This window comes from Amphibalanus amphitrite, unplaced genomic scaffold (assembly GCF_019059575.1).
Source record: "Amphibalanus amphitrite isolate SeventyFive unplaced genomic scaffold, NRLGWU_Aamphi_draft 000361F_arrow, whole genome shotgun sequence".
Classification (NCBI taxonomy): Eukaryota; Metazoa; Arthropoda; class Thecostraca; order Balanomorpha; family Balanidae; genus Amphibalanus; species Amphibalanus amphitrite.
Genome location: NW_024881855.1, coordinates 280,720 through 301,758, shown reverse-complemented (window position 1 = coordinate 301,758; position 21,039 = coordinate 280,720). Strand labels below are relative to the sequence as shown.

The following is a 21,039-nucleotide window of genomic DNA, read 5'->3' as shown; positions in this document are numbered from 1 at the left end:
TTTTTCATGCAAGCAGCTGATCGTTCGAAGGCAGAAGGGTGTGGTCCGAGTCGGAAAATACCGGCATGGTCTTTGGTCTGGGCCTTTTCTAAGACGGTCGGGCTTACTTTGGTAAGGAGTTTGAGTTGTTAAAATGCTATGAGTCGTGTGAATTTGGGTTTTCCTGCTCTGTTGATGTGATTGGCGTTATCAATCAGGATTTTCTTTGTTTCTCAGAAGCCTACATGCCAAGTCGAAGGCGTCTGAGCGATACTTCGTCTACAGTGACTACGCTACGTTGTACCGCAATATATTTTCACGCCAATTTCCAATATGTAGTGTTATCAATTCCCCACCGTTACGGTGATAATTAATTTTGTCAGTTTCAGACTCATAATCGACGACCGTTTCGCCCGTGGGTGATTCAAAGATCCAACAAGGAGGTTACCATCGCCGGGTTACTTGGAAGAAGTTGATAGGGCTAGCCTTGATTACGAGTCGAGAAGACTTACTATTGCTCAGATCGAGGGAACTCCGACCCTGGTGGTATTCTACACAGGTGTTCCTTTCCTACTGAAGCTTTTCAATTACTGGTTAAGTGTTTGGAAAAGGCAGGCATTCAGTGTGTGCCTGGGTGGAAGGTAGAGAAGCTGAAGCTGGAAGATCAGCTCATGCTGATGTTGTATAAGCTGCGTCACAACCCGATGAATTTAGATCTGGCGGTGAGGTTTGGTGTCTCAGAGACATGTGTCGCCCTCGCCACTGTATTCCGCACTATGGTGTCTGCAGTGCACCAAATCCTGGGTGCGTTGCATTGTGGTGGAATGCAACCCGTGAGGAAGAATCAAACTTCGACCCCTGAGTGCTTTTCGAAATTTCAGGACACCAGGGCCACCCTCGATTGCACGGAAATAGACTGTGACGTACTGAGAGGGGACATGAAGTGCTGAGGCCGTCGTGCCGAGGCTAACGGACATGCAAAACATTGAGTTGTGAAAGCTGGCATGGCCTGCTTCAGATACCCGTCGGTCACTAGTGTTGACATCGAGAGGTCGTCCTATACCGCGATACCGGACAAAAGACGACGCTTCACGAAGAAAATCTGTCGCATATTATGGTCTCCAAGCTGTTCTTTATACGATCGGTATATAGTGGTCTATGGATCGGTCTGTCCAGAATGAAGCGTGAGCAATTGTCAGTGAAAAAGGAAGTTTTAAGTCGCATAAAAACAGACTGATTACGCAGGTTGAAGTGTGCTCCAATTCACATATTTTGAGGATTTGGCCACATTTTTTTTGCCATAATTTCAAACATGAAAATGGCATATTTCGGCGAAAAAATCACAAAAAATCCGATCTCTAGTCATCACGAATTCCTGGTTCTTCGACGTGCTCAGCGCATTGTGACGTCACCCGCCCAGGCGGAGCGGTTCCCGTTGAAGGAATGCAAACTTCATCCGAGCTAACCCATACGTGGCCTTTCAGCACCGGGGTGCGAGGCGGCCTGCGAGAGGCAGGACCGACGAGAACAATTTGTGGCCTTCTTTGTGTGTGTGTGTGTTTTTTTGGGGGGGGGGGACTATCGGCGCTTCCGGCGCTTGAGTGTTTACTGTTTGAATTTTTGCGAACTTGGACATGCTTTCGCAAAAAGCAAAGGAGTCTTGTTTTCTGGGAAATTATGCGAAAGGAAATCAGGAGGTCGACTCAAGATAGCCCAGAAACGACTATTTTTCTTAGAAATGCGTTAAATAATAAAACTAACATGTTTTTAAGATCCTATGACGGCATACCATATATAACGTCATTAGTCCAAGGATTTGGAAGCATCTGAATTAAAAGGATCGTGGATTTTCTCTATCACACAGGGAATGTTTTGTAACGGAGACCGAATGCGTCACAAATGTCAACCGTTTCCATGTAACCATTCCTATGTCCATCATCCTATGCGGCAGTCGGGTGGCTGTATGCCTTTAAGCCGCCCGAACCACTAAGAGGCGAAAAACGACGCAGACTCGTGGATGCCATCCCGGCCATGCACAACTACTTCTAGATACGAAAGCGCACTACACTACTGAAGCTGAAAGCCACACTAAGATATCACAATAAATGATCACTCCCTCCCCTGCCATAATCAATAGGCACTTCATTGAAAGCATCATCTGGAATCAACGCCGACCTCGATCCATAGTGAAAATCTATCATTAATATGTAAATGCGGAGACACCAGAGACTAGCCTGGTGGGAAGAGTGCCACTGTTGGCGCGGCAGTCGCAGGGGTGTCAGCGTACATACACTTGGCTCTGGTCGCACTGGTACCGGTCGTGGGAGCCCTTGTCGTGGCAGACGATGTGCACCAGCCGCAGGTTGTCGGTGGTGAAGAGCAGTCGGTAGAAGTAGCGCCAGTTGACCCGGCGCCGGCCGGCCCCCCGCGCGGCCTTCACCAGGTCGGGCAGGATGGTCCGAGAGCGCTCGATCCTGCCGAGAGACGACAGAAAGTTCAGGTCGGGGCTATGGATGGAAGGACGGTATTAACCCGCGCCGGGCCGGGGGTGTTTGAACGCCCCCTTGCGTATTTTCGCAGATCTCAAAAACGGCGACGCTCTGCGCCGCCGTTTTTGGCACACCTGTTCATGCATCTTTTCCGCACACGTAAAAATTTCAGAGCCAGGGCTCTCAAGGTCAGGTCACCAAGCCACGTCAAGTGACCTCACCTTAGAAAAAAAAAAACTCAATCCTCGCCATAGCTACACCGACTGAACGATCGCCTTGAAACTTTCAGCGATTGCTAAGAGTAACAGTATGTACAAAATGTTTTATCGGAAAATTTCAAGCCAGGACTCTCAGGACACCACGAGTAGTGGCATTAAAGCAGTCGTAGTTAAAGTTGTGAATAATGAGTCTTTTAGCACACTGCACTGCCGTTGATCACTGAACGCGCGCGACCCACTCCAGACCAGAGCAGACTGGACGTCTGGTTCGGGTGAGGTCAGCGCCCGCTGGCCCGATTGCCTCGGGCGGCAGTCCCCTGAGCCGACCAATCAGCTGGCGGCCCGGCGTCTGACGCGGCCGGCCGCTCCTCCCTTACCCGCCTGCCCCCCCCCCCCCCCCCACAAGTGGCGATAGGAAGCGAGGGGAGGTCGGCAATGGCGTTGAGACAATGATTGATTGCATATATGAGATGATTTTGCTGAATTGCAATTTCTCACGCAGTCGCAACGGAAGTGTCGTATCTAAGCGACATGAATAGCACTTCTGCTCAAGATTGCCTATAGTATAGTCACATTCAACAAAAAAAAAAAAAACGCCAAAATAAACAGTAGCTTACTTATCAACCAAAAAACGTCACAATACCTCCAATACATTTCCGATACGTTTTTTATATTATCTTCCCCAAACTCATAATTCAATGTTTCCTATCCCCACAGCCCAAATAAGGCACCGTCTCAATCCGCTTATCCACCGAAACTCACCTGTGGTCGAGGTTCCATGTGGAGAACACGATCCGATCCTCCCGGCTTCTGTACGGATTAATCCGGTGCTCATCATAGCCACACTGGCTCTTGGAGAACAGGCCCTGACACTCAAACTCCCCCTCATCGTCACACAGTCGACCACTCTTCAGCAGCGAGGAGCGGTCAAAGTAGTGGCCGTTGAAGCGGTCCTGCTTCAGCTGTTGCATCATCTCGTCCAGCAGCGGCTCCAGCACGGCCAGCGGCGCAGAGCGGTCTCCGCGCACCTGGTCACGCGACTTGTAAAAGTAGGTGCGCACGCGCGACTCACAGCGCCGCCGCATGTACTCCTCCTTGGTGGTGGCGCCTGTGTCGAGACCTGCCGCGAGACAGGGGACAGTTAGGTCAGCCACCTGTTCTAGTAAGTAGTAACATAGTGCCATCTAACTGATGGTGGTGACAACTGTCAATGGTAAATGAATACAACACGATACAGTCTGAAGATGCACTTACTCTGGTTAACCAAAACACATGAGGTCTCAGCATAGGTAACAAAGGCCAACATAAACTGACAACCAGTCACCATTAGGTACATGTTTCGAAAGTTGCTGACTAAGTCCCTCCAGCGGCACAGCTTACCCTCGAACCAGGCGGGGTCATCAGTGCGCTGACTGCGCCGACTCTGGTCCGGCTGGCCAGGACTAGGCGGGTCAGCCCGCAGCGGACCGTCCGGTCCCCGCAGCACCTCCAGCAGCTCTTCACGCAGCCGCTGAGTGGAGGAGAGGGCGAGCAGCTTCTCCACCAGCCGCACCACTGGCGGGGAGAGAGTCAAGGGTGTCAGGGAGAAGGACAGTGAGACAGTGCCAGCAGGCAGCTGTGATGGAGAGGCCTGGACGCCGACAAAGTATGCACTGGTTGTGCCTTTGCATTTGCTGGGAACTGAATATACTCACCAATTTACAAGTCTGTTCTTTGGTGGCACTGACCTGGAGCTTGGTGTAGGGAATCTCCAGGCCGGAGCAGGATGACCATGCTTTGCTTCTCAAGTGTGTCAAAATAGTCGTCAGTATCTACCTGGGTGCCATCTGGAAGGCATATCTTCACACCCTTCCTGCTGATCTGGAACAACGAACAGATTGTCATTTATCACCTGCCACTACTCAGTACTCAGTGCAAAGTCAGGGGCAGAAGCCAGCGGTAGGTAATAATTACCGAGTGACTTTAAAAAAGGAAGTCTTTGCATCTCACTACTCAACAAAGCATGGATAATACTACCAGTAAAACGCCTTTTGGGCGAAGAACGAGCGAGCGAGATTGTGAGCCCTGCACGTGCGGAAGGGCGAGAGGGTGCTTCCAACGGGCTTGTGCACCCTTCTAACCGGTCGCTAGCGGTGTGCCAAATTTGAACGCAATCGGCCCAGCCGTTCCTGAGATCTGGAAGCGGCATTCTGCATGTGCGCACGTGCAAATGGGGTCCAAAATGACTTTTGCACGGCACCCTACTAACTGGTCCCCAACCGTGTACCAAGTTTGAGCGCAATCGGCCCAGTCGTTCTCGAGATCTGGAAACGCCCCCTGCACGTGCGCACGTGCAGTAGCACCCTAACAGCAACACATGGGAATGCAATGCCTGGTGGGTGCCTACCTGTATGCCAAGTTTCAGCGAAATCGCCCCAGTAATTACCGAGTTACTGAAATGGGAACAAATTTGGCACCTCTTATTGTTGTATTTTGCACGTGCACTGGGGGTGACCCACATACATCGAGAGTATCCTATTTTGGGTAGAAGGGATGCTGCTACCCTACAAAAATTACCGCAAGTCAATCGCCCAAGAGGCTGCTGAGATATGAGCCTCTCAAAATCAATACTTTTGCAAAACAGCTTGAACACCCCTGACTTTTCACGTGGCACGTGCCACGACGGTCACTGAGATGTATCAAAAGTAGTCAATTACGGGGTAGAAGGGATGGGGCTACCCAACAAAAAAGACCGCAGGCCAATCGGTCCAGCGGTTGCTGAGATATAAGCCTCTCAAAAGGTTACAGGCCGGGCCGGGCCGGGCCAGGCCGGGCCGCTCATACTGAGATTTTTCCGTTATATTGAAAAGACTCACTTCGCTCGCTGCGCTCGCTCGCTTGTAATGATTCTAATGATTGATGCTGCATTCAAAGTAACAAATGTACAGGTCTTGCGGGTCTTTGCATTCAAAGTAACAAATGTACATACCAACTAACTTATCAATTGCAAGTAACTGACCCCAGCTGCAGCAGGGACCTTTCAGGATTTAACGTTGGGTAAACGGTTTCTCGAAACATCATTGACACTCTAAAAAAAAATCACCCACCTTGAACCTGGCGCAGGCCTTGTTGATCAGATCGCCTAGCGATCTCGCTGCGATGCCCATTGGCAACACTTTCTTGTCTCCAAACAGGATCACCTTCAGACCTTTCAGACTTTTCTGGGAATCTATTTCTCGAGTCTTGGACATCCCCAATCCATCTGTAGTCTCCATCTGGTGATTAAACATTAGAAAATTTCAAAAAGGCATCAAACCAAACAGTCGCGCATTGTGCTGCTCACTACATAGTTTCTTTTTTAGTCCGGGCGGACCATTGTGATTGATTTGATGCAGTGTTTTCAATAAACTCTTTGTACGGCTTTTTCAACCAGAATAAATGAACTTGACATAACCTAACCTAACCTGACCTGCACAAGAACCTAACATATCGCTCACCCGTACTGGTGTTTTTCCAGCCGCGAACGTATAACGGGGGGGGGGCGGGGGGAGAGGGTATTGCCCGTAACGAGAGGAAGCCGATGATACCCAATTTTAAGATCATAGGTCATTGGTTGACCTTCCAGGTCCAGGTCCAGGTCAGGTCAATGACCCAAAAGTCGGAAATATTGGGACCTGTTAGAACGTCGTTAAGTGTGGCTGCTATGGAGTTTTTCGGGATGCTGATCACGAATATCATGCTAGTTTTGATCACAGATGCAAATGTTTTTTGACGGTAAAATTGGGAGTGGAAAATTGTTCTTAAAAATTAGAGATGAGAGTGAAAAATGATTTTTATTTGGATGTAGTTTCCCACCCCAATCGACACACTTTGGGACACCGGCTTCAAACATCGACATCATACTGTACTGCATGCAATCCTTTTGTGTATCTCTTCAGCTGCCTCAGCTGAACACGCTACCTCCCCCCCCCAGGCGGTCCCTTCAGTCTAATTATCAGTCTTCTCGAGCCCTGGGCTCTGGCTCCTGTGAAGTGAAACCCCACTGAAGGACAGCTCACTAGCCAGTCGCCTCACTCGGGTACAGCTCACTGCAGACAGAGACACTACTTCAGCGGTCAGGAGCCCAGCAATCAATCATCCCAGCCTGTACCTGTGTAAGTCCCAATCATCTGAGGCCGCTGTCATTGGTGGGCACTCCCCTAGTAGCACACAATATTGATTTCAACATTAAAATTGGCTGAATCTAGGTTGATTGTGAACACTGAGGATCAACCAACTTTTGACATCAATCCAGCATTGATTTCACGTTTACTTTGTGTTATAATTGGTTGAATCCAGGACTCCAGGTTGATTGTCAACATTGAGGATTTTGACATCAATCTATTATCGAGTTCGCGTTGATTTTGTGTTGTATTTGATTTTCTCATCGAGATCAGGTCAACTGTGGCTAACAGCACAACATTGATAAAACATTTACACCAATGTTGATTCTATGTTGAATCAACATTATTGTGCTTCTAGGGTTTTATACTCTCATTTGAAAAGAGTGCTAATGATACCCCAAAAAACAACATATGTCATACAAGCCGCCTACAATAAGAAATATTGGACGGTAAACTTTAATCCGCGCCGCTTTCGCCTTCTGCAGCAGCAAATTTCCGGCTGCAGGAAAACAAATTATGTTTCAGTAGGTGACGTCACACAGGCGATGATGCAATGGTGTGGGCGGGACTAACAGGTGACATAGCCTTCACTGCGCATGCGTGCTGCAGCATATTTCATTTTGGCTGCGCAGCCGAACAGCCTTCTGGAATCACGTCTGATATATGTGGGTTTGCTTCAGTGGGTTATGGATCGTGGGCAATTTTAATATCAAGAGTAGCAAATGAAGTTATAGCAATGTTAGTTTCCATCTTCTTGTGCAGAACTTTCTGAAATCGTCAACTTGCCCAACATTTCGAGGACCATCAATGCGCCGGAAACTTTGGGGCACGGCGTGTTCCGCTGGACGTGGTGCTGAAAGTTTGGCGCAATGTGCTTGTTATGCCGGACATTTTGAAATTTCAAATGATTTTCCCTATATCAATATCTATAGGAATCTTGGGTTTCCAGTCTGAAGCCTGAGAGGCTAACACAAACAAAAACACGCCCAGCATAGACGAAAATGCACAAACAAAATCATAGACACAAAAAATGGCGGACGAAAAACTGCTAGACGACAAAAATGCAATTCGAGACGAAAAGTATCCTCTCAAACTCACCTCTTCAGTTGCAGTGAATGAATTTCGAAATGAAGGAAATAACCAAGGCTGTATAACTCCGAAATGACCAAGGAAATGACAAGGAAATCAACAAAGTCATATAACCCAAATATAAACGAAATCAAAATGAAGTCATTCAAATTTTTACAAACGGCGGCGGTGCCGGCGAAATCGAGGCAGCGACTCTTTTAGCCAAGGCCATATCTTTTAGCTCTAAAGCACTGCAAAATAGCTAAAGTAATTTTCACTGGGTAGTGGGTAGGCGTGGTATGCATAATTTTTAGCCTTTTTGCAGAGTATATTTTTTTGTTTATGTATTTTATATTTTTACCCAGTATAGTCTATATATTTATTTTAGCCTTCTTAGCACAGCTTTTTACCATTTATAGTTACCGTGATTTTTACTTACCACAAGGCATAGGTATCAAAGTTCTTAGCAAAATGCCTAATGTTTTTATATACCTTGCTTTGTAGTATTTAGTAGGCGAGAAACGAACGCTCCTGGCAAAGAGGTGACCGAGGTGACCATCAAACCGCACGGACACTTATCAGTCGGGTAGTTTCGTCGGTTTCGTCCGCGAAGTGCCATCACTTCTTCGGCACTTTCTGAAGCATTTCATATGTATGAATCTCATTCTCCTACATGTGAAGTAACAGCGTAACGTAAACACACCTGACACCATCGTTTAGCTTATATTGCTGTAATATATATGTGAGCATGGTGGAACAGATTCGGCCAAATTGGACACAGATCAGCATCATCAATCAAGGGCCACCACGAGCCAAGAAAGCCTCCGCGAGCCACCGCTGGGCGCTGCCGAGTCCAAGAGTGACCAGCCTCAGACCGGAGCAGCACAACCGGTCACCAATCATTTCCGCAGTACAGGTGGACCGGAGCCACTCGCTCTTCAGCCCAGCTCAGAGTATGAGTCTGGTGGGAGAGGCGTCAGATAAGTGTTACAAGACATCGGCGAGCGAGGCTACACCAGATAACCAGCAGTGGGCTGGGAGTGCGGACAGTCCGGTAGTTCGTGCGCCGTCAAGCCACCGGTCACACATCCCGCTAACAGTAGCACACCGGTGCGTGTGGTCCCCTTCTGTGGTGCACCCCACGCCGCCCAGTGAGGTGCTTGCTTCTGACGCCCGCGTACAACCGGTCACTGCGATGATTGGATATAAGTCACCAAACAACAGCCGGCGAGTCTCGTGCAGCAGTGAGGTGTCTCCAGAATGGAGAAACGGGACCGATCCTGGTACCCGGGCCACTCAGCAGAGTATCACAATCACAGGCCTTCACCCGGGCATTGTCACAGAATGTGTTGTTCCCCTGTTCACTTCAATCCAGCACAGCACGCTAATATTACACATCTCCGGCAGACCATGTCGGCCAAACAACTCACGTCTCACATAGAGCAGAAAGGCCGTCACAATACACTCTCAGCGTGAAACAACAAACCGTGAACCACAGCGGCCCACCGGTACGATCCACTACCTCCGAAAGCAGCATCCAAAGCCGATCGTTCCCAACACGCACCAATCAAAACATTGCCAGACTCCTAACCCCACCGCAAATATCACACACATTTGCCATTCACCATGCAAACAGACACACCCAACGCCTCACTGCTATCCCCCCGCGCGTTCAACACAGTGCTGCGATACAAGGACATCAATAACTTCGACATAAGCGTGATAATATTAATAATACAGCCGCCAGCTCCCAATTAAGAAAAGTAGAAAAGTTACGATAACATGAGATTCATACATCGTAGTGAAAAACGGGTAAAGACAGCTCGACATTCAAAAGATCTACAAAACATATAGATTCACGATACAGATTTGTTCACATTTGGTCGCCATATTTGAGCTTGAGTGTTTCATTGCAGTGAGCAATGGATTATCAGCATTTGGTCCAACGAATAACGATGACACGTCGCTCCAAAACGAACTCCATTTAGTTCTGCGGCCTAGAGTATGGTAGGACGGATTGGTTATGGAAGCATTCGACATGTAGTTCGGCGTGATGTAAGACTGATCACGTGAGTCGTGACATATATTATAAAACTACCCTACTTATCGACTACATGATTATCTATACCATGATCTTCCTTGCAGATCCATACGTTTGAGATAAATGTAATACGAGTAAAGCCCTCACTGGCACTCGGCAAAAGCCGCAATACCAAGCGCAAATACTGGTCCCTGTGAACCGTGTGTTCGTGGTTGAGAATATACATATACATTTGCGTCACCTAGTTTTCAATCCCAGTGTCAGCCCCGTCTTCATCACAGGGGCTATGCGGTGGAGACACCTCTCATTCCTTCAATATTTGACGAGCTGCCGCGATCACTGCTGCTTACAGTTGGCTCCATCTTTACCGCGGCGCCGGCGCGCCTTCTCCATGGAGTTGGTGCGCCGCTGGCCCTGGATCGGCATATACGGCGGCGCTGGCTCGTCCTCATCCTCTTCATACAGGTCTGCCAGCGGAGGGGGCAAGGGTCAGGTCAGGTCACCAAGGAGCGAGGGCGGTCAGATCGGGAAATAGTGCAGAGGCGCGTCAGGTCGGCGAGGGACCGGGGTGGGTCGGAGACGCTATCGGTCGTAAGCGAGTTGATAAGACAGAAAAAAGGGCAGAAGGGGGGAGTGACCTAAATAACCACCAAAAGCTCCCCGTCGGGGAATCGAACCACGGTCTCCCGCGTGACAGGCGGGGATACTCACCACTATACTAACGAGGAGACACTGGCGGTCCCAGGGGGGGGGGCCACGGGGGCCATGGCCCCCCCTTTGGTGCTGAAAGGTGGGGCCATACTATCTTTTGGCCCCACCTTTCAGATCGAACAAAAGTCCTAGAAAAGCTTTTTGTATGTTTCATTTTCTTTCTTGCGCCATCAAAGGACGTAAATTTCACTCATGAGTGGGCTCAGTTTCGTATTCTGGGGCATTCCACGTCAAATCAAACACCGAAATCCGTCATCCCCTTCGATTTTTCTGAAAATTTGTAGGCAGACTGGGCATGGTTCAAAACTGAGTTACGTATAATATTTTCGAAATTTGATAACGTATTGCTGAGATATAGGTCATCGAATATAGCGAAAAATGCCACACATCAATTTTTTAAATGGCTATAACTCTGGTTCCTTTTCTGGTATCAAAATGATATTAACAGGGTCTTATAGGCAATTGATAAGGCTTTGATTTTTAATTATAAAATTAAATTGAAGTGACCTTGAAATGCATTTGACCTTGAATTAAAACAGAAAAATTTAAATAGCAAAAAACACGTCACCTTCGATTTGGGTAATTTTTACATATTATGTCCGTCACAATGTTCCTAACCATCTGTGAAAAAATTGGAGTGGGCCATTCATAACTTTCGCGGCAAACGCTGTTTTCATGCATCAACATCACGCAACCGCGCGTGACCTTGAAAGACAGCGTCAAGACATGCTTGCTTGTGCACACTTTCTGAAATGAATGATTGCTGATTAGTGATATCCCAAACTCTGCGAGAATGGAAATGCATAGTCATCGTAGTCAAGCATTCACGTTCCATAGTAAAAGTGTCTCAGGCAAACGGTATTTTGCGGTGAATTTTGAGCCGTGTGGAAATGCATCATGAAGTAAATTCAACGAAAACATTATCACGCAACGATATCTTCACGTCTTTTGATCTTCACTATACGAAAGAACATACATTTTTTAGTATGAATGGGGAATTTCTAGTTAATCCAATAATAAATATGGCAGTTAGAGGCCTGCTAAGAGTAACATGTCGCCGGCTGAGGCGGGCTCGGCCGATGCGGGAAACAAAGCAATCACAATTTTGTGTTTACACGTTCATATTTCAATTGTTTACCAACCGATTTTCAAAATTCTTTCACCATAAGATTGCCTGTACATTTCTTAGTCTTCTCACAAAATTTGACGCGAATCGAATGTAATCAGCGGTAGGGAGCGCGATGTAAAGACGGAACCGTTCCGTTCCGTCCCGGCACAGTCTACAATTCAGGCGGCGCGTAGCGGTCGGCGCCGGCTGCCGAGTCGCCGCGTCGCTGCGGCGACAGGATGTTCACTTTACACCGCTATTACTAGAACAGTTGTGAACCGATTTTCTTATTGTTTGCACGATGAGATGTCCAATTCAATTCTTGACAGGTAGCCATAATTAATTTCGCATTAATCTTATGAGATATTGGCGAAAAACAGGAGGGGTGGGCGAAATTCGCTCTTCCCCCTCCACTGCGCGTGCTAACATACGTTTGCATATGTGCAATTTTCTTCAAAACTTATGAATGGCCCACTCTAATTTTTTCACAGGTTGTTAAGAATATGGTAGGCAATAAAATATATGAAAATGAGCCAAATCGAAGGTGACGTGTTTTTTGCTATTTTAATATTTGTGCTTAAGAACAGAGTTAAGCAAATTTCAAGGTCATATATTTAATTAGGTGCAATTCTAAACAAATGCTTAAGAAATTACCTAAATAGTAAGGTTTATTTCATTCAAATCAAACAAGTACAACCAAAGTTATGGTCGTTCAAAAATATAAAGATGCAACATTTTGTAAAAATTTGATGCCCTATATTTAGAAGACCTGTGGTCAGAATGTGCAAAAAACATCAATGTAATGTCCGGGGCCACACAGGAACTCGCTCACAAATTTATAATAAAATCGCTGATGGTAAGGTGCAAAACAGCCGATTTTTGTTCGATTTGACGTGGAATGCCCCTTCTGTCAATTTGGCGGTCAGCGTCGCTGGCACCGGTTCACGAGTATGGCCGCATCTTACATGGAATATCAGCGTGGGTTTACTTGAGGCTCTCGTAGGCCCAGCAATGGCAGGCATGAGACCTCTTCGGCAGTGGCGGGTGGGCCCTGCCAAAGGAGCGTGGCTCTAAGACACTAAAGTAAGACCTCATGGGTTGGTGCTGTGCACCTCAGAAGCCCGGTGGTGACGCCGTATGCCGGCTTGGTTTCTTAAGGATTAGCGTGGGATCTTAGGGGCCTGCATAGAGTTTGGATTAGCTAGTATGTAATTTCAGAGGCCTGTATGTAATGTGTACACAGTCGCGGTCGCGGGGGGCATCAGGGCCATGCCCTCCCAAGGCACATAAAGGGGGCCATCATATCATTTGCCCCCCCCCCCCTCAAGCAACCGATGGGCCCCCATAGGTATATGGGACCCTGGCCCTGATTCGATCGTCACGAGGCTAAAAAAACACGCCCACACCGGTCTTTGAGCGTCCAACACTGACCTCTGAGGGAACTTCAGTGGCGGTCAAGCGCCCACGTTGACCGCTAAGAGCCCACATCGACCTCTGAGGCCCCACATCTGACCTATGAGGACCCCTTACCGGCCTCAGGGGCCCCAACCGGCGTCTGAGGGTCTCACACCGGTCTCTAGTGGCCTTATTGCTGTCTCTGGTGTCCCAAGACGAACATTTAGGTGCCAATGAGGGCCCCGCATTGGCTGCTGAAGACCCGATGCTGGCCTCTAAGGGCCTGCATTGGCCTCTGAGGAGGGCTCATCTTGGCCTTTGAGGGCCCTCTGCTGGCCTCTGGGTTCCAACGACGGCTCATTCCGGTCTTTTAGGGCCCCACGCTGACCTCTGAGGGCCCCATGTTGGCCTGTAATGAGTAGGACCCACATAAGCCTCCGAGAGCCCAACTCGGTCTCTGATGGTCTCAAACTACTGGCCTTTGCAGTTTGCAGGCCCTGTACTGGTCTCTGAGGGCCCTAAATTGGCCTCTAAGTGAAAACATACATGGGTGGGCTTCTGAAGATCACAGGGCTCACGCAGACTCCTGCACAGCCGTACGTTGGTCCTGATCGAGATTACTTTACGTCCTGATGGTCCCGCGCAGATTCCCTCATATTTCGACGTCGGGACCCCATGAGCCGGTGTGGGTCCTGGGGCTGGCAGAGACTGATGAAGTCCTTAGGACTCAGGGCCAGTCTTTTTAGCAGTAGGACTATAAGGCAGGTTGAGTGAGCCCCAATAGAGCCGTTGCGAGGCCCCGCGCGAGTCGTGCGGGGCCCTCAGATGCCAATTTTGAAAACCAGGAACCTGTGGGGCCGGGGGTCTCCAGAGGTCGGTGTACCTATTCTCTCCCGCCGCCAAACAACTATATGGGTAAATGTCATAGTCTGAAAATGATCTCTGGGTTTCACATGCTTGTTTAAACTGCAAGAGGTATCCGTACTTTTCCGAATTGTTTTATTGTGGTAAGGTCATGAATCCGCGTGCCCGACCTTCCAGTATATGCTACACCGATCCGTCGCCATGGTGCAGTGGCCCGACCGATGGAAACACCGTGGAACGGGACATGGAACTGGTGCTTTTGCCTTAAATTGAGCTTAAAGATTTCACGCAAGAATGAGGTGGATGAAGCATAAGTAATGCCAACTGCGCGGCGCCTCGTGGACGTAAAAAAATAGCCGATCACCCCCCCCCCCCCCCCCGGTGACTGATAAATGTTATGTCCCGCGAGTGTGACTTTGGCCCCCCCTTTTGCGAGCGGCTGCGACCGCCAGTGCGAGGAGATGGACACTGACCGGTCCTGAAAGTTTGAGCAAAACCGCTTTGAGCCGAGGCCATTGTGAACAGGCGTCACGCATGTCTAGGTAGATTCGTCAAAACAGCCACAGTCAACGTGCAGTTAGGGAAGTTCGTAGCCTACGCACGGGACGGGTTTCAGATTGGATGATGGTCAGACCGAAATATCACAACTCGCCAGTCAACTGTCGTATGGGACAGGACACGCATTGGTGAAGTCATGCAAGGGGAATGACTAAGGAGGGTTTAAGAACGCAAGTTCAATGACATAAACGGCTCACGGCGATCCAACCGTTAGAAGGCAGAGTAGCCAGCCATAGTTTCAGGCTAAATTGGAAAGAATAGCTGCCTAGCTTTTGCAAGCGGTGAACCCGATGATTGAACCCTTTTCAGTTCCTTGGCACTTTGGCACCCGACATCTGACATGAAAGCTGAAACTTTCAGCAAAAGCGACATTCCCAAGATCTGCGATCTCCAATATCAGTTAGGTATCACACATACCATTTACCAAGCCCTGGACTGGACAGACGATTTCATCAAACACATGAAGCTTCTCACCGTCCGTTAGGACAACTTGGCTTGGCGGCATACGAAAATCTTCATTTGAAATGTTTAGGATTTAACCTCGTGTGTGATTTATCAGGATCAGGGGATTCGATTGTGGGCCATGACTGGTCTGAGTTGTTTCATGGATCAAACGAACAAATGAACAACACCATATCATCCCTTCGAAAGCGTGCTCCCATTGTATTGGCAGTTCTCGAAACACCGGTCAAGCTTGCGCAGCCCAGATAACTAGAGCACAGGTTCACGCCACAACTACACGCTAGACACGCGTACTGTCCTGCATGGCACGCTGCCCAGCGGCTGGTGGCGAAGATTCCACGTCAGTTGAGGCAGCCGTCGAGGCCTCGCCATTGAACTTGATGGTTGCTCCGCCCAATTCGCATAAATGCTTTGGTGGACCAACGCCTGATGTTGACTGAATCAAATTGCAAAACGACAGTCCAGGCGTATTGTTACCGAGGCATGTGCGCGTGGCGCAACCTTGGGCTCAACGTTGGCACGGAAGCCCGGCAAAGTCCGCACGCTGTACCACCCGAACGGGAGCCAAAAGCTCCCCGACGGGGAATCGAACCCCGGTCTCCCGCGTGACAGGCGGGGATACTCACCACTATCCTATCGAGGAGTGAGAGCCAAGGCCCGAAAAGTGAAAATGAACAGAGTAGCCATGCAAAACACACCGGTCACATTAAGGGTGACGTCACAAACTGGAAGTGTGAATAGGAGGCAGCGACTGGTTTTCACACACCACTAGTGACTGGGACGACAACGATTTGAGGAAAAACGGGCGGGTGGTAACACAAATAGAAACTGGTCTGCAGGCGCAGGCCCCCTCAGCTGTTCCGTCGTTTCCATCCTTAGGACCGTCAAATCCTTCACGCCTCAAAGCCCTGTTCCGGGCTGGACGGGCAGCTTTATCCCATGCGTGCAGCTCCACCCCAGGAGCAGACCCACAGCCGGGTGCAGTGGGTGTCAGAGGGCTAGGTGGCCGCTTGACTATCCCCTGGACGGGCTCAGCCCCGACGACTCACTGAGTCAGCCCGCCCAGACCAATGTCTCCCCCGAATTCCTAGCATCCTTCCGGCTCTGATGTTAGACCGAAAGACCCCCCCCCCCCAAGAAAAAAAAACAAGGCGCACGCCACCCCGTGTGCAGAGGTCGCCTCAGTCGCGTAAGGGAGCTGATAAAGCCTCAAGGCACGAACACGGTCCTTATTTAGGAGCGCCTCTGATAGCCCTCTACCTCAACTCAGTGGCTAACGCAGCACTACTGCAGAGTGCACGTTGAGCATACCAAACAGGCGTCTCAACGAGGGAAACATAACTAGGCAAGCAGAACAGACAAGACCCAGGTACATCCGCATTCGGCCGAGTTGTGAGAGGTTCTTCCCAGGATAGAGCCAGTGACGAACCTGAGACCAAGCTACTAGTCCACCCTGAGAGCAATACGACAACCGGAGACCTAAATCTGCCATACGAGAACCCCAGTCCTATTGTCTGCCGTCCGTGAAACTCCATTTGATGGAAAATCCCAATTACTGCTCGAACGTCCGACCGTCCGTCAGTGCGCCGATCGCCCGACCAACCATAGGAGCGCCCGTCCAACCATTCAGATCTCATACACAAACCGTTTCAGATCTCAGACACACCAACCGCCTCAGATCGAGATCCCCTGACACTAACCGCCTCAGATTCCCCACACTAACCGTCTCAGATTCCCCACACTAACCGTCTCAGATTCCCCACACTAACCGTCTGAGAGCCTCTCGATGGCAGTGGGTGACTGCTGGTGCTGCCGTACCGGCGCCGGCGGCGGGGGCTGTTCCGACGGCAGCTCGCTGGCCACGCGCCGCTGGTAGGTCGGGTCGATCACCATCGCGATGTTACTGACACCTGGCGGTGACACGGAGAGGTCAGAAGTCGAGCGGGCGGCAAGTGGCGTGCCCATTACGTAGGTATTGTATTGTATTGTATTGTATTTGTATTTACATTTCAGAGCGATCCACATACAAAGTGCGTGGCGATTACTGCTCAGGACCAAGGACGCCGAGGGGCGAGGACGTTACATAAAGTTACAGAATGTGGGTGGTACCGATGAAATATCGTTCAACAATAGCAAACGAATAAAAGGCATGGCTCAGTCACCAGCTCCTTTGCGTACAAAATCCCGCCATGCAATAACGCTTATCAGTCAGTCGTTCGCCAGTAAAAATACTTTACTGTTAAAAGTAAAACGAAATAACCATCACAAAAAAGCACCGTTATGATTTGAAGGGAGCAGCATGAACTGAGTGTAGATAGCGCGAATAATTAACAGATTTTTGGATTGCACAAGCCATCAGCAAAATATATCTTTCAATGTGTCGACAAGTGACCCGTTACGCACCTGCTACACTGCCCGCTGGCAGAGGCGGCGGAGGCTGCTGCTGCTGGGGACTGGTCTGAGACCTCCCCGCTCCAGAGGGACGGGATACACCCGCGCCGCCGCTGCCTCTCGGTCGTCCCTCCGCCGGGCTGGGACCGGGCCGTGACCTGACCTCGGGCTGAGAGGGCGCGCCCCAGGGCCTGACCTCCGGCTGCGAGGGCGACCCCCAGGGCCTGACCTCTGGCTGCGAGGGTCCGGGCCGTGGGCGGACCTCGGGCTGGACAGCCGGCCCGGCCCGGGACCTCCCGTCGCCGGCCGCCGCCGCTGTCTGTCGGCTGCGCAGCTCGGCCGGACTCGGCAGGGGACTGATGGCCTCTGGTGGCGGACAGCAGTCGGCGTCTGCCGATCGCACCTTCATCACCGCCGTCTCCGCCGCCGAGTCAGCCGACAGGTCATCGCCCGAGCCGCCGCCGCCCGCCTGCTGCTCACGCTGCTGCCGCTGGCGCCGTTTCTCCTTGGCGCGCTCTTTGGCGCGTCGGAGTCGCGCACGTTCCTGTTCTTGAAGCACCTTGGCCAGCTCGCGGTCCTGCGCCTCGATGGCGGCCACCCGGTCCCGCGGTATCAGGTCGCCGCGCCGCTTGGTCTCCTGCTCCTGCAGCAGGCGCGCCACCTCCTCATCCTGCTCCTCCTGCCAGCTGCGCACGTCGTCCTCGCTGAGTGGTTGCCCGGCCAGCGGCGGCGGTGCCATCAGGTCGCTCAGGTCGTCGTCAGGGTAGACGCGCTCGGCGCCCGGCGGTTCGGTGAGGCGCATCTCACGCACGGGCGCCTCCAGGCCGAGCAGGCGCGCCTCGTGCTGCACCTGGCGCTCCTCGCGCTGCTGGCGGCGCCGCTGTCGCTCCTCCTCCTGGAGCCGGGCGGCCAGCGCGAAGTCGTCCTCCTCCTGTCGGCGGCGGCGCGACTCTTCCTCGGTCTCCGCCTGCAGGGCCAGCCGGCGCGCCACGTCCGCGTCGGCCGCGTACTGCTCGTACTTCCGCTGCTCCTCGAGCGCAGCCAGCCGCGCGGCGCGCTCGTCCTCCTTCAGCTGCTCGCTGCGCGCGCGCGGCGCGTCCACGCGCAGCACGCCGTTGCGCATCCGGTTCTGCTGGTAGTGTTCGGTGATCTCCTCGTTCTGTAGGCGGGTGGCGAGCGCTCCGTCCTCTTTGACCAGCCATTCCTGTACCACTGTCGGCAGAGACACAAGGTCAACTCCTGATGTAAACAGTGGGCTGTTGCATTTTGCAATGAATACACCGCATAGTAGGTATGACACTGCAGTGCACACTGTCTAACTGCTTTGAATAATATGCTAAGGAGCATGAATCTAAATGAGATTCTGTGCAAAGCAGGTTTTCATACATTAGGCTTGAACAGCAGCTGGTACACTGGCTTGAATAGGTTCCTAATGGTCAAGGATATCTCCCAACTTCTAAGCAGGCTGAAATCACACAATGCTCGCCAAGCTTATCTTGCCCTCAATACACTCTGCTCATCAGAATCAAAGCATACCTTCGCTGACCTTCCCTGAGCGGGGCATGGTCTCTGTCGGCATCTTGGGGTACCTCTCCATATTCAATGGCAGTTGGTTAGATTGATCTGAAATAAGGCAAATGTATGTCAGAAATTTATTAATACAACTAGCTTGAAGACTGTAATAATTCAATTTTCATTTAAACATCAGCTTTTTCAGTAAACCAAAGGAGTGTATAATACATAATCAAGCTATAAATATTTCTAGTAAGTACAGTAAACTCACTAAACTGATTGCAAAACTCATTATAAATGCTATAAAAATAGTGGTCTAAATTTGCTTTTTTACAGAATTACAGAGTTCACCAATCACCACAAATTGCAAAAAGCTATTTCAATTGATGAAGCTTAAGAGGAAAAAAGAACATTTTATGTAACTATTAGAGAATTAGGCAAGAACACTGCTGAATCAGATCACAGTGAGAATTATTCAGCAAAAACTAAAAATAACTTGGTCAACAAAATATGATAAAAATATCAACCTTACAGTGTGATATGTCAGACTCAGCTAGCTGATCAGATTATTTTATAGGTGCTACAAGAAACAAATATGTCTTGAAGGAATTAAAGATAAAATTAAACACCTGGAATGTTCTATTTAAAGCCTGTTTAACCTAACAAATAATAGATTTAGAGCCCAAATACCATTGTTTAAAAGTGTTTTCAGGGCTTTGACTTCATTTTTTCTTAGGCTTTCCAGACTGGGCAGACAGAAGTCCAGAATTGAAATGCTTCATTCTCAACATCACAGAAAGAACAGATGATTTAGAAATGTAGAAAAAGCAATGTGAAGCAATAATAATAATAATTTGCATGATCTCTGTAATGCTCAATCTTAAACAATCTGATGCCTACAATGCTATTTTTATGCCCTTGATATGATTAGCTGAGACAGCTGACTAACAATTGCAGTAACTTGCAAGTTGCATGTATGCACTGAAACTTCACTCATAGTTCAACTCAAAACTCTCCAAGTGAAAAGTCAGAGATTCACCTCAATTACATCTTTTCTTCCTATCCAGTCCATAAGTCCAAGCATCATGCAGCGTAAGTAACCAAATCAATTCAACTTATAAAATCACGCCACAATGGTTAACGAGATGTAAAACAATTTCATTTCAATTTTAACCCTCCAATTCTAAGAGAAGCATTGAATGTTTCAACATATTCCATGAAATAAGATTGACAAATAAAAACCTCAGTCACGAGCTTAACCAGTAGGTGACAATTAAAACCACGTATACTCTTTTTTCATCATGAATGGGCTATAGGATGAACGTCCACACCGGACCGCTCAAGCTTTGTTATGTCTTTAAATTTAGAACAACGATGACTAGAATATATCAAACGTAGAGGAAAAATTAACAGATCAGTCAACTATTCAAATTTATACCATAAAAAATATAAATCGCGACATACCCTGGGCATAGGTACCAACCGCGCGCACCCCACACACAGAGAGCCGCCTAAAAGCAACTAAAAGTGGCGCACACTTTCAATAACAAATATATGAATGAGGCAAACGTGGCTTGTTATTGTGTTCAAATGCACTTCACGCAAGCATGCGCAGTTCAAATGCGCATACAGGTTACAGGTACATACGAGTAGTTGCAAGCTTGTAAGAGTAGTTACCTATAGTCTTGGTAGTTACAAGTCTTTTAGCTTCTTTCTGAAACAATTCGCACAAAAATAAGTTATTAGATGCGCCCTCATGCCAAATTTGTCCCGTTACCACGGCAACCCGAGTTTGTTTGGCCCTCAGAGTCGCGGCTACTAAATTCATTTGTGCGCCCATTTTTTTCGTTGGGAGCTTTCTAACTTCTATGTGAGGTTCTAAGCATGGGTTGAGCATGGGTGTCGATTTGTATACCTTTGGGGGTGCTGCAGCACCCCCAATGCTCAAATGAGCACCCCCAATGGTTTTCCGGGCACCCCCAATGATTTTGTCCCTCAATAACTCCCACTAACTCTGCTTGAGGAAAATAATTGTTCTGCAGTCTTTCACTAATAAAAATAAAACAATTACGCAATTTACAAGGCATGAAATAAAGATGTA

At 49.2% G+C, this 21,039-nt stretch overlaps 2 protein-coding genes across 2 annotated transcripts; both read right to left on the bottom strand.

Annotated features, from left to right (window-relative positions):
• Nucleotides 1-1,122: 1,122 nt before the first annotated feature.
• LOC122389531 (DNA fragmentation factor subunit beta-like) lies at nucleotides 1,123-8,111 on the bottom strand. The gene is made up of 6 exons (XM_043381676.1): nucleotides 7,927-8,111; nucleotides 5,773-5,940; nucleotides 4,414-4,546; nucleotides 4,067-4,240; nucleotides 3,449-3,806; nucleotides 1,123-2,453 (listed from the first exon to the last, which is right to left on the bottom strand). The coding sequence occupies exons 2-6, from the start codon at nucleotides 5,938-5,940 to the stop codon at nucleotides 2,258-2,260; spliced, it is 1,029 nt and encodes a 342-aa protein (XP_043237611.1). The 5' UTR covers nucleotides 7,927-8,111; the 3' UTR covers nucleotides 1,123-2,257.
• A 489-nt stretch (nucleotides 8,112-8,600) lies between these two features.
• LOC122389536 (actin cytoskeleton-regulatory complex protein PAN1-like) lies at nucleotides 8,601-20,462 on the bottom strand. Its single transcript, XM_043381680.1, has 5 exons — nucleotides 20,403-20,462; nucleotides 18,963-19,049; nucleotides 17,439-18,638; nucleotides 16,805-16,945; nucleotides 8,601-10,404 (listed from the first exon to the last, which is right to left on the bottom strand). The coding sequence occupies exons 2-5, from the start codon at nucleotides 19,021-19,023 to the stop codon at nucleotides 10,274-10,276; spliced, it is 1,533 nt and encodes a 510-aa protein (XP_043237615.1). The 5' UTR covers nucleotides 19,024-19,049; nucleotides 20,403-20,462; the 3' UTR covers nucleotides 8,601-10,273.
• Nucleotides 20,463-21,039: the final 577 nt, after the last annotated feature.

Excerpts from the sequence above, each read along its gene's own strand:
- LOC122389536 (XM_043381680.1), bottom strand. The coding sequence starts at position 19,023 with ATGGAGAGGTACCCCAAGATGCCGACAGAGACCATGCCCCGCTCAGGG. Across the intron at positions 16,946-17,438 it reads GCCAGCGGGCAGTGTAGCAG|GTGTCAGTAACATCGCGATG; the intron begins GTGCGTAACGGG and ends TGTCACCGCCAG. Across the intron at positions 10,405-16,804 it reads CATCGAGAGGCTCTCAGACG|ACCTGTATGAAGAGGATGAG; the intron begins GTTAGTGTGGGG and ends CTCCGCTGGCAG.
- LOC122389531 (XM_043381676.1), bottom strand. The coding sequence starts at position 5,940 with ATGGAGACTACAGATGGATTGGGGATGTCCAAGACTCGAGAAATAGAT. Across the intron at positions 4,547-5,772 it reads AGGCCTGCGCCAGGTTCAAG|ATCAGCAGGAAGGGTGTGAA; the intron begins GTGGGTGATTTT and ends TCGTTGTTCCAG. Across the intron at positions 2,454-3,448 it reads ACATGGAACCTCGACCACAG|GATCGAGCGCTCTCGGACCA; the intron begins GTGAGTTTCGGT and ends GTCTCTCGGCAG.